We start from the raw sequence: 13,062 nt of genomic DNA, 5'->3' as shown, positions 1-13,062 counted from the left end.
ACAGTTTGAGTGATTTGACAATGACCACAGAGCTAGTATCTGTCAAAGACAGGACTTGAACCTGGATATTGCTGACTCCATTGATAACACAGCACAGTGGAAAGAGTACATGATGTCAAGTCAGAGGGCTGGAGTTGAAACCTGGCTTAGCCATTTACTACCTATAGTATGTAACTTCCTCCAGCACATGAGACTTCCTTGCTCTGGAACATCTAATCAACAATAAATCCTTAGCATCCTAGAATATGCTTTTGTCAGACTGGCTCCCTTTATCCATTTGTGAATGGCTCCTGGAACCTCCATTCAAATACTACTTCAGATATTAACTAGATGTGTGACACTGGGCAAGTCACTTAACTTCTGCCTGCCTTGGTTTACCCACCTTTAAAAAGAGAATAATAATAGCATTTCTTCCCAGGGCTATTGTGAAGATAAAATGAGATGATATTGGTAAAGCATTTTGCAAACCTTAAAGCTGTCTCTAAGATAGGCTATATGTTGCTGCTACTATAGTTGTTGTCATTGTTGTTGCTTCCTGAAATTCAAGTTGACCACCCTTCATTCCATTCCCAGCCTTTTGTCTGACATTCCTTACTTAAAACTATGTCCTGTGTTCTCCTTGCCCAGATTTTGGAACTCTTTTGGGTATTCTCTTCCCCATTAGAATATAAACTCCTTGAGGACAGGAACTGTCTTTCTTTTTTGCTCATATTTATATCCCCAAACTTTAGCAGATTACCTGGCTAGTAAAGAGTAGTAAATAGTAAAGACTTAATAAATGTTAGCTTTCTTCCTTTCTGCCTGATGTTGGGTTAAGTCACTTAACTCTTCTGGAAATTGGCTTTCTCATTTACAAAATGAGGAGGTTAGTGTGATATGAACAAAGTAGACCCAGAGAAAAGACTATGAGAGCAGCCCTCTAAAGCAGGCAATAGATGTACAACTAATTATTATCTTGCTGATGAAGAGACAAGCTCAGATTGCTCAAGCTACTTACCCACATTTACTAAGGGAGGAAATATGGAACTGTATAACTAGCATCCAGTCTAGAACCAGAGGACTTCCAACACTATCAAAGTAACTTTGCTTTGTCACATTATTTCTATAGTCCTCAGTTTCCTCATCTGTAAAATGAAATGATGTGCTCATTTGGCTTCCAGAATCTTAATGTTTTAGAGCTATGAACTAGCATTAAATATAAATACATCTATAACACAAATTTAAAATAAATAAATTATGGAAGGGGAATAGGAATCCATGATCCCATGACTCCAATGCCAGCTTTTTATCACTATAAATAAACTACCTCCCAAATCTGATCTCAATGAAAATATACATTTTATACATATGGATATATATAATATATTATATATTTGTTTGGATGTATATATATATATATATATATATATATTTATTGTATACACATATACTATGTAAGTATGTATTTAAGGTGGTATCATGGCATTTTAAAAAATCACTTATCAAATGAAGTGATCATCCTCTAAGGTATATAAAGTTGCAATAATGTAATTCCACCATATGTACACACATACACACACACATATAATAAAAAAAATTCACTGAATGGCTTAACCAAAGGACAATCCCTCCTTTTCTAGACAATTTGGGGAGGGGGAAGGAGTGGAAATTAAAAAGGGGGGGGCTAAGAGTACAGTTACTGGGTTAATTCATCAACCAGAAACCAGTGACATGCACTCTGACGCCGAACCCATGTCTAAAAATACACAAATGGATACGGATTTGTTTGAAACTGTCCAAGCCTATATTTAGGACATTCCCAGTAAGGTTATAATGAGACTGTGTTTGAGAACTTCAGTCACAGCAGACTCTACCATTAATCTGAAGTTAGTTAAATTAACAACATTTAAGACTGGCTTGTCAATCTCCGTGTTCCAGGAAATTGCACCTTGAGGCTACTAATATTGCCAATTTTTCCACCGGAGTGTGTGCGGGCTCATATATATGTGTGTGTGTGTGTGTGTGTGTGTGTATGTGTGTGTGTGTGTGTGTGTGTGTGTGTATGTGTGTGTGTATTTTTTTTTCTTCAGACCCTCAGTATGCATACACCATCACTGCTTTCTTACATCCACAGCACTTATATTATCATTTATTCTGGCCTCCTTTAGCCTTCCCCAGGGACTTCACATAGTGTAGCTGCTCAGTGAAAGAGTTTTTTAACTTTATATTTATTTGTTTATTTTTCTGTCATGGCTCATGACTGAGGCTTAAAAAAAAGTGTGACAGTATTCAGAGTGCGTGATTGACTGCTGGAGCAACATTCATTAACCATGACAAATCTGCAGGAAAACACAGTCCTGAGTGTTCTAAACAGCAGTTAAAAAAAGAAAGAAAGAAAGAAAAAAGGGGAAAAAAAAGACTAAACTAATTTTTCATTGACCTCATCTGTAAATAAATTTAGTCTGATGGTGAGTAGGGGCAATCATAAATTAGTATTCATTTCCTGTAATTAATACAAACATGACTATGAATACAGAGAATATGAATATGTAACCACCTAATTTCCATTTCAAAATACAACTTAACAAATTTCCACTTGAGTTATCTTCATAAATTTCACCACCCTTCCCACTCCCATAATTGAAAGAATAGAATTGCTCTTTTTCTCTCTCTAAAAGATTTTATTAGAGCCTTGGGAGACACAGGGGTCATAGACAGCTGAAAGAAGGTGTCAAACTCAGTCTAAAAGACCCAACTGAGGAATCTGGTTCTTAAAATCTCAAATTCTTTGTATGACCTTCTTCTGAATTCCTCTGGGGCCTCCATGACAACATACCTGTCTTTTCTTCCCCTAGGAAAAGCGTCTTACCATCTAAATGAAGACTGATTATCTCAACTGCTTGGTGGTGGGAATTCAAATGGGTATCCTTCTAGCAAGGGTTCTTAAGTCTTTTTATGCTATGGACTCCCTTACCAGGTTGCTGAAGCATATGAACCTCTTCTGAGAATGATTTTTTTAAGGCATAAAATAAATACATAGGATTACAAAGAAAACTAAATATAGTATATTGAAATAAAGATGTATTTTTTTCTCATGAAATTCAGGAATTTCCCCTGCAATGGGTTCCTTTATTCCCCTTGCCCCCATTTCTGAACTCCCTTTTGTGAATTACCTTCCTCCATTAGAAATATAAGCATCCTGAAGGCAGGGATTGTCTTTTTTTTTTATATATGTGTATCTGCATTTCTAGAATGTTCTCCTTCAGGGTGGCTAGGGGTGGCTCATGGAGGTGGCACGTGGAAGTGGCAGAGTGGATAGAGCACTGGCCCTGGAGTGCGGGCCTCAGACACTTAATAATTACCTAGCCTTGTGGCCTTGGGCAAGCCACTTAACCCCATTGCCTTGCAAAAAAAAAAAAAAAAAACCTAAGGCAAAAAAAAAGAATGTTCTCCCTCCTCACTTCCTCCTCTTAACACTCCCGGTTTCCTTGACAGCATAGATTAGTTGCCTTTTCTGATGTCTACTTATTAACACACATTCTTCAAATTAATGCACATTTAATTATCTATTTATACTCTCCCAGTCTAATGTCAATTTCTTAGGGGTGTGGGGAATAGAATTGTCTTTCTCTTCTGTCTTTGTGTCCCCAGCACCCAACACAATGCACTGTCCATAATTGGCACTTCATTGATGCTTATTAAATTGAACCTCTTTCCTTTCAGTTATCAGCCTTGAAAGTAGGTCTGCACATCTCAACATCTTGGTCCAAGAAGCACAACAGAGGGTGAATGAGCTGTCTGCCCAGGTGGAGAATGAAGGATTTAGTATGGACAGTACAGAGAAAGAGAAGCAGTTGAAAGCTTGGGAGTGGAGATATCGGCTCTACAAACGCATGAAAACAGGCTTCGAACATGCAAGTGAGTAGCAGTAGCAAACTTCCAAATTGGATCAGCATCTTATCTTGTTTGGAGACAACTAGTAATCTCTCTTTCCTCTTCAGAACAAGGACAGTAAGAAATTTGGATGTAGGGCAGGGGGAAGACTTATCTTACTACGTTTTCATATTAATCAGATCCCATGTCCATAAACGTGTCTCTCCAATGACTCCAAAGCTGGACATACTGTTCTGTTTCATCATCTTCCCAAAAATGGACCTTTTGACCTGTTTGACCTTGTGACCTAAAAAACTGAATGGGGAGGGGAAGGGTATACAATATAAAAACAGCAATAACTTTTGCTTCAATTATGAGATTTCTGATAAAAGCACAGGAACTATATTTTCTATTTTCTATGTACTTTGTACCTGTTAATATTAGCTATAACTGAATTTTGACTTCTGCTAAATATGAGACAACAAAGAATATAATTGTTAAATTTATTAATTTTGTTTTCTTTTTCCCACTTTTCTTGAGGCAAATTACTTGCTAATGTAAAGTATTCTGTCCTCATTAAAGTTATTAACACATCCCTAAGACCATTCATTGGATGAAAGTCAAACACACTTGAGAAAAATAAAGGAATTATTGTTAGATACTGTTATCTAAACAGCTACTTTAGTCATTTTTGAATTATTCTTCCAGGCTTAGAGGTTAGTCAGACTTTGGCTGTGGTGTAGACATTGACTATCAATCATAAGCAGTTAGATGGTGCCATCTCTGGAATCAGAATAACCTGATTTCAAATCCAGCCTTAGATCTGTGTGACCCTGAACAATTCATTCCCTTGCCTCAGTTTCCTCATATGTAAAATGGGGATAATAATACCACCTGTCTCTGAAGGCTGTTGTGGAGAATAAAAGATAATATCCTTTTTGTTTGTTTTTACAAGGCAATGAGGTTAAGTGACTTGCCCAAGTCACACAGCTAGGTAATTATTAAGTGTCTGAGATTAGATTTGAACTCAGGTCCTTCTGACTCCAGGGCCACTGCTCTATCCACTGTGCTACCTAGCTACCCTTAAAAGATAATATCTTTAAAGTCCTTTGCAAGACTTAAAAAAGTTATTAGTATTATTCTGACAACTCTTTGTTGGAATATAACATCTATTGTGACTAATTAGTGCAATCTCAATTATTCATTCACCTTGAAGCAAATGCAATAAAAATGTCCATCAATCTTTTTTAAATACTGTATGATGGGCTCTGAAGTGGTAAGTAACATCAAAAAAAATGGAGAGCCATACTCTCAAAAACTCTACATTCTAATGGGGGAAATATATGAGCATCCACAAAACATACCTAAGAAAGATCCATGGCCACTTTGAGGAAGAATGTTTTTGGAGTTGGGGTTCTCAGGGAAAGGTCTCATGAAGAAGGTGGTATTTAATACTAAAAGTCAGTGTTTCACAACCATACTTCCCTCTGCTTCCCAGTGCTGATATGTAGTACATAATGAATGAATGAATGAATGAATGAATGAATGAATGAATGAATAAATGAAAAAAAAGCCCCAGGAATTTCCAGGACTCTCTCTTAAGCTAAATGGGCACTATGAGGCTCAATGGATGCAGCTCAATAAGTCCATGATGGCACTAAATGGTGTCTGAAATGATCAACTAACTAAATTTCTAAATGAGAATGTCCAATAGTCAGAAAAGACAAACGCTTCTATGGTGTGTGTTTTGGAGCACTCTTTAAAGAGGGGAGATCACTGTTTTTTACTCTGATGAGTTCCTTGTGTTTTCTCTTCCATCTCAGGACCCCCCGAGGTGCCAACCAATGTCTGTCTCATGGTAACCAGTAACACATCACTCACTGTCACCTTTCAAGAGCCTCATAGTGTCAACGCAGCTGTAGTGACCAAATATAAAGGTATTGGATTTCAGAATTTTTTTTTCTCTTTTCATTGATCCTTCTGAGGAAAAAAATAGACTGTTTATGGATGGTGTTGTCCCCTGTTCTGTTTGTTTTCCTTGCTGATATAATCTTTTCCTATGAATGTGCCTTCAGAGCTGAAACATTTCCTACTGGGAGCAAAGGAGTGACAGTGGACAGGACGGGAAGAAAATCAAGGGCCTGGACTGGAGTGCTCAATGATTTTCTGTACTCTGAGTAGTCAAATGTGAGCAGAACAGACCAGTTTCCTTTGAGTCAAGCTGAGGGCCAGGCCAAAAGACCAAATGTCCATGTGATTAGGCTAATCCTCCTCCTTTCTTTATTCCCCTAAAAGAATAGGTTGTTCTAAATATTCATGTATTTTTCCTTCTCTTAACCCCTATACCCACTGAGAGAAGGCTGTCTTTATCCAGATAGACCTTCAAGTCAGCAAGCATTTTTTAAGAGCTGTTACATGATAAGCACTGTGCTAAGTATTAGATATACAAAGATAGACCAATACAATAAAAGTCCTTCTCTTCAAGGAGATCACATTCTAAAGGGGGAGACAATATACAAGCAACTAGATGTAAAAAAATATTTGGGAAGTGAAGTGGAAATAATCTCAGAGGAAAGAAAATCCAGTCTAATAAATATTTATTGAGAAAGGGAGTAGAAGAGAGGCAGAGGCAGAGGCAGAGGCAGAGGCAGAGGCAGAGGCATAAAGAAAATGTTGTGTCTGGAAGGTCACAGATAACCTTAGGCACTTATTTACTTGATTTATGACCCTGGGCAAGGTATTTAACCTCTGCTTGCCTTAATCCACTGAAGAAGGAAATGGCAATATCTTTGCCAGGAAAACCCAATGGCCAGAATTGTGCTATGGGAAGGAATTACAAAGAACAGGACAAGATTGAACAGCAATATATCAAGCATTGTGCTAAGCATTATACAATTAATGAAAAAAAAAATAATGACAGTCCCTGTCCACAAGGAGCTTACAGAGTAACAGAGAGACAACACACAAAAAGGAAAGTAGGATGAGACTCCTGATTGGGGGCCAGGAGAGATGCATGGAGATGAAAAGTGGAGGAATTGAGAATAAAGATTCTACAGTGTATATAAAGAAAGGCAGTGGGAAGTTTTTGGTACTCTACTCTTCAGCCATCCAAACAGAAGAAGAGGAGCCTAAGGTAGGTAGGTTTAATCAAAACTTGAGTCTGCATCCTTGTGATGAGATTAGAAATGATACTTTTATCCTGGGAGGCACATTTTGTTCCCAGAAGTTGAAATCTTCTGAATTGATCTCATGCTTTTGCATAAGACTCCTCTGCCCCCATATATGAATGCTCTTTTTCTTCACCATCTTCCTTTGAGATTCCTAGTTATTCTTTCCCAAAAAAGTCAAGTGTCACCTCCTATATGAGACCATTGCTGGTTCTCCAATTATTAGTATCTTCCCCTACATTGCTTTCTATATATTTTTCTATTTAATTATCTTTGTACATCCCAGTAGAATGGAAGCTCCTTGAAACTTATATTTTTCTTTCCCTGGTACCTAGTATATTTTAGGTACTTTCTAAAAATGCTTGTTGAATGAATATTTGAACCCCAGTATCTTAGCCATGTAGGTTGGGGTGACCCCCAATAAGTTTCCATTGGAAAGACATGAATATAATTAAAGAAGAACACACAAGGATATACCCAATTTAGAAATAAACTGTTGCTTTTGTCTTAAAAGGACAGATGACTCCATTAGCTTCTATGCCTTCATCCATTCCTCTGGTAATGATTATGGTAAACCCTCACTGGATAAAATTTAGGAAAATTATTCAGTAGGAGTTAAGTGAGTGTTTGAGGGTTAATTCAAGTTCAGACATTTCACTAAATGTCCACCACTTTCCTTCTTCGCATTTTTACAAAAAGCAAAAGCAGTGCTGGTGAAAAAGATATTACCTTCTTGTGTTTTATTTATCAGTTCTCAGAAAGCCTTAATTTAGCCAAACTGTAAGCCTTTTTCATACCGCCCCAATATTGTATGTTCCAATAGAGAGTTAGCTCCTTGAGGATGGGGACTCCTTTGTTTTTGACTCTGAATCCCCAGAACTCAGTCTAGTACATAGTAGGAACATAACAAATACTTGAATGAATGGGTGAATGAATGAATGAATGAATACCAGAAAACTTCATCACCATTTCCATTTTAACCCTTCTCTCAAAAGACTTATATTTTTAACTTGGGTTGAAAAGAAAAGGTCACAAATATTCCATTAATGACTAAAGAGAATTGATTAAGCAGTATAAATAAAATTATGTTATATTATGAAGTGAATTTCCTTGTGTTAATTTATAAGGCTATAAATTGAGTCTTCAATCTGACCATTCATGAGTTATTTTAAATAAATGAAGAACTATTGTAGCCATAGAAACAATATAATATCTCTGAAACCATGGATTAAGTCTGGTTACTTAGTATAGGGATATCAGCAAAGTTATCCCGAGACATGCCTAATTATTTTGTTTTCCTTATTTTTTCAAAAAAAAAGAAGAAAAGAAGGAACAATGGAGAAATCCACTGAGTAAAATTGCAATTATCCAATTGGTTAGAGGGAAGGTTTAACCAAGCAGTATTTGGGGTTTGGCAAAAACATCTCACACTACTTTCCAGACTTTCTGGGTTCAGCAAAATCCCAAGCCTATTTGGTCAACCACTTTTTCCCCTTAATGCTTAAACTTGTGTGTGTTTGTAAGAAAAAAAAAATCTGATCCTTCTGTTTCTCGTTTGTTTACACTCAACTCATCAACATGCTATTTGGAAAGAGGGAGAAGATATCCAAGAAGCTTTTTAACAGCATCTTGTTTATAAGCCCTCTCCTTTCAGACCTGAGGCTATGTGTTGTGACAGCCGCCAGCAACACTTGGGTCTCAAGAGGTTCAAATTCAACTTGAGATCCAGGAGGCTTCAGGGGTTTTTTAACTGTGCCAAAGTGTCCCCTCCACCCCAGCCTGTCTGGCTTTGGATCATAGTTCACATACACACTGTGATGTAAATGTTTATGTGTTAGAATGCTACTGTTGAGTGGTCCTAGACTCTTTCTTGATCCCAACAGCTCCATGGATTTTTGGTTCTCATCTCCCCAATTTGCATGAGTTATGGAGTAAAGCTAGAGTTGTGTCAGATATGTCACTGCTTTGGATAGGAGTTTCATTCTATGGCTTCTTCTCACTTACCTTAGGTACATTCCTTGCTCCTACACTGTTGCTGAAATGAGTTGTCATTTGTTCTACAGTAAAGGTCTGTTGATTCCAGACCTGTGACCAAAACACAGTCAGTTCATCAAAATGACATTTTTCTGCTCTTTGCTGGAGCTCCAGAAAGGATTCCTCCGTCTGGTTACATTGCTGACCCATAGGATGGCATCTGGTTTGCATCCACCAGATGGGTTGTTTTCTAGATGGTTTGAGATTTTTTTAACTGGGAATATTCATAGTTGGAGGTTTATTAATGATTAGATTTTGCAGTAATTATTGCAATACAATAACTATCAAAACCTCCCAGCAAGGGCAGCAGGAAAAGTCTGAAATGATCTGCTTTAACAATTTAACTTCTAATGGATTGGACACTTCCAGGTATAATTTCTTCCCTTCATTTTTCTTCACCTGGAAAAGGCTTTGAAATTTGGAAATATGGGAAAAGGCCTTTATATTTTCACAAAATATGAAGACATCAAAAAATTAGTCATTTATTAATCTGCTTTCCTTCAGTGATCAGACTTGCCTCTCTGGTAGTCATTCTTCCAATTAGTGTACTAGTTCTTCCCTCCAGTTCCTTTCCCATTGTGGGGGTGGGACCATTATGGAATAGATCATGATTATTCCAAGGCAAATTCCTGACAAATTTCTCTCCTGGGAAGAGGCTGTCATCATTTGTGAAAATGCCAGTGACCTAAAAGGGCATTCTGATCTTGACCTTGAACATTGGTCTCAGGGCATTTTATTACAATATTTTAGTGCAATAAGACTTGATGAACCAGATCCTCTAGGTTCCTTAAGTTTCTCTGTGGCTATAAAATGACATTTTTAGAAAACTGTCTTTGACTTTCAGATTCTTAGGCCACAGCATCACCAGTTACTCCAGTGGCAAGAGTCCTGAAGAAAGTCACAGACCAAGGCTCTTCATCAATTGAGACACAAAATGAAATTTCTTGTTTTTCTTATATTCTTGATTCTATTCCTTCATGTTTCAACACTGTCTGTTTAGGTGAAGACCACCTCCCATAACTTCCAGGTTGCAGAGGTAGTTTAGTGGAAAGAGCCCTAGTTGTGGGGTCAAGGAATCTGAGTTCAAATCTTACTTCTTTATGCTTACTATCTGTATGACCTATATTATGTCTTTAAATCATCTTAGGTCTTAGTTTCCTCTGTAAAATGAAGGGGCTGTATGCAATGGTTTCTAAGACCCTTCTAACTCAGGATCTGTGTTCCCAATGATCCTAATGTGATCCCAATGGTCCCAATCTTGGTTCTCATTAAACAGTTTCAATCCCTTGTTGCAGTCATTGTGGCTGACTTGGAACAGAGAAAGAAAGGACTTCATCCATCCACTACAGTAGCCCAATTAGTAGCACCAATTAGTACACTTTCTTAATACTCCTGCTATTCCTGGAGTTGTCTGAAGAGGTACAAAAGCTCCTGCCTTAGCAGTGACCACTGCCATTACAATTGCTCATTTCCATTTTCACTACAATCTATCCCTAAACTATTCCACATTCTCTTCCCAATTCCCACTGCCAATGAAACTGGGGCAAAGAAGGATTTTAACAGGTTCTTCTCCTCCAAGGTTTGGTGATAAGAGAATTCAGTCAATCAATAACTATTTATTAAGTTTTTCCCATATATCAGGGAAATATTGTGCCCATATATCAGGCACAGGACTAAGTATTAGAGATGCAAAATAAAGACAAAAGAGAGTCCGTGTTCTCAAGGAATTCACAGTCTGATGGAAGAAAGAGGATGGAAATAACTATGTACAAATAAGTTATGTTCAAGATAAATAGGAAATAATCAACAGAAGGAAGGTGTTGGCATTAAAGGGGATCAAAAAAGGTTTGTTATATAGGATGAGATTTTTCTTGGAACTTGAAGGAAGCCACAGAAGCCAGAGGATGGAGATAAGGAGGGAGAATATTTCAGGCATGGGGAGCTGCCAATGAAAATACCCAGAGTCAGTAGATTGAGTGTTTTGTTCAAGGAAAAGCAATGAGGCCTATGTCACTGGCTCACTGGGGGTATAAGATGTAAGAAGAATGGAAAGTTGTGGAGGAGGGGCAAATTCAACTTGCTTTTGACCTGAGTAATTCATTATTTGAGCACCTTCATGATGCTTCATGTACTTGCTTCTTGAATTGAATATGAGCCATCTTTATTCCTTTTTTTCCCTAGACTTTATTCTGAGAACATTGCTTCAGTATCTTGTGCCAGCATCTCCACTAATTCAACATCATCTCCCTTACAGTCCCTCATTGACACCCTTCACTCTCAGGCTTTATTGGATAACATGGATTTCTATTTTTTTAAAAATTTATTTATTTTCATCCATTTGCTTTTGCATATTTTCAAGTTACAAAATTTCCTTCCATCCTCCCTTCCCACCACCCTTCCCTCAGTGGTGAGCAATCAGATTAGTATTGTACACATATATTTTGATAAATATGTTTACAGATTAGTATTAGTTATTTTCAGTATGAGGAATTAGGATTAAGGGAAAGAGATACATAAGAGATAATTTTTATAGTGTTCATCAGATTCTGGAGGATTTCTTTGTGTGTGTGCGTGTGTGTGTGTTTTGTTTTGTTTTTCTTTGTCTGAATGGGGATAACATAGTCCATAGCTGGTCTAATATAGTTGTCCTAGCTCTCTGAACTGCTGAGAGGAGCTGCTTCCATCAAGTTTATTCATCTCACAATGTTGTTGTTGATGAGGACATTGTTCTCTTGCTTCTACTCCCTTTGCACAGCATCGGATCCCATAAGTCACTCCATGCTTCTCTAGAATCTGACCATTTATGGTTTCTTATAGAACAATAGTATTCCATAGTATTCATGAACTATAATTTCTTAAGCCATTCCCCGGTTGATGAATAGAATATACCCTCGATTTCCAATTCTTTGCCTCTACAAAAAGGGCTGCTATGAATATTTTGGAAGATGAAGGAAGGACTTTTCCCTTTTTTTTATAATTTCTTCTGGATATAGACCTAGAATTGGAATTGCTGGGTCAAAAGGTATGAACTATGCTCTTTGGGCATAGTCTCATATTTCTCTCTAGAAAGGTTGGATCCATTCATAATTCCACCAGCAATGCATCAATGTCCCAATCCTACCACAACCTCTCCAACAATGACCATTTTGCCTTTATCTTAGCCAGTCTGATAGGTGTGAGAGGATATCTCATTGTTGTTTTAATTTGCATTTCTCTAATCAATAACGATTTTGTATTATTGTATATGGCTTTAATCTCTTCATTTGAAAACTGTTCATATCCTTTCACCATTTATCAATTGGGGAATGACTTGTGACCTTATAAATTTGATGCAATTCGCATTTTAGAAATGAGACCTTTAACACCTAATTGTGAAGATTGTTTCCCAGTTTTCTATTTTCCTTCTAATTTTGGCAACATTGATTTTATTAGTGCAAAAACTTCTTAATTTTATATAGTCAAAATCATTCATTTTGCAGTACATAGCTTTCTATAATGAAGCACAATTGGCAAGAGAGAAAGATTTAACCCCAGACAAGAATCAATCTACACAAAATTGAGCAACTGATCAACTTTTTCCCCATTTGAGGCTCACAAGGGCTATTTTCCTGGAGCAACAATTTATTCTGATTTTGAGATGTTGTTGTTTTTTCTACCCCAGTGAATTTTTATTAGCATTAGTTAATCTCTAAGATCCATTCCAGCTTTCATTCTCTTATGGTATATATGATTTCATTGACCTAGGGTAGATGTTCCACAAAAAGGTTAACTTTAGACAAAGTTATGAATTTTGTCTCATTTTCACTTATGATAACAATACAACCTTTGTCCACCTCCTAATACCCCTCTACAGTCTTTTCATCAATATCTCTCTCCTTCCACGGTTACCCAATGATTCTTAGTTGTCTGGAAATTCCCAATGTGGCACCCTCAAGGAAACTTCACATATCTTAGAGCTTTTATCTCATCAAAACTTACCCATGCAGTATTCTATTCCTTCAAGGCCCTA

General features: G+C 37.2%; 1 protein-coding gene and 1 long non-coding RNA gene across 5 annotated transcripts in view; one reads left to right on the top strand and one right to left on the bottom strand.

Annotated features, from left to right (window-relative positions):
- ANKFN1 (ankyrin repeat and fibronectin type III domain containing 1) overlaps positions 1 to 13,062 on the top strand; it is a 503,865-nt gene that overhangs the window by 344,604 nt on the left and 146,199 nt on the right. For all 4 annotated transcript variants that reach the window (XM_074223663.1, XM_074223664.1, XM_074223666.1 and 1 more), the window contains 2 exons: positions 3,703 to 3,897; positions 5,676 to 5,789. In XM_074223663.1, the coding sequence (XP_074079764.1) occupies positions 3,703 to 3,897; positions 5,676 to 5,789 (309 nt within the window). The remainder of the gene's footprint in view (positions 1 to 3,702; positions 3,898 to 5,675; positions 5,790 to 13,062) is intronic.
- LOC141513644 (uncharacterized) overlaps positions 1 to 13,062 on the bottom strand; it is a 131,184-nt gene that overhangs the window by 12,611 nt on the left and 105,511 nt on the right. The gene's annotated exons all lie outside the window — the stretch shown is intronic.

This window comes from Macrotis lagotis, chromosome 2 (genome assembly GCF_037893015.1).
Source record: "Macrotis lagotis isolate mMagLag1 chromosome 2, bilby.v1.9.chrom.fasta, whole genome shotgun sequence".
NCBI lineage: Eukaryota > Metazoa > Chordata > Mammalia > Peramelemorphia > Peramelidae > Macrotis > Macrotis lagotis.
This window is presented reverse-complemented; position numbering and strand designations above follow the sequence as displayed.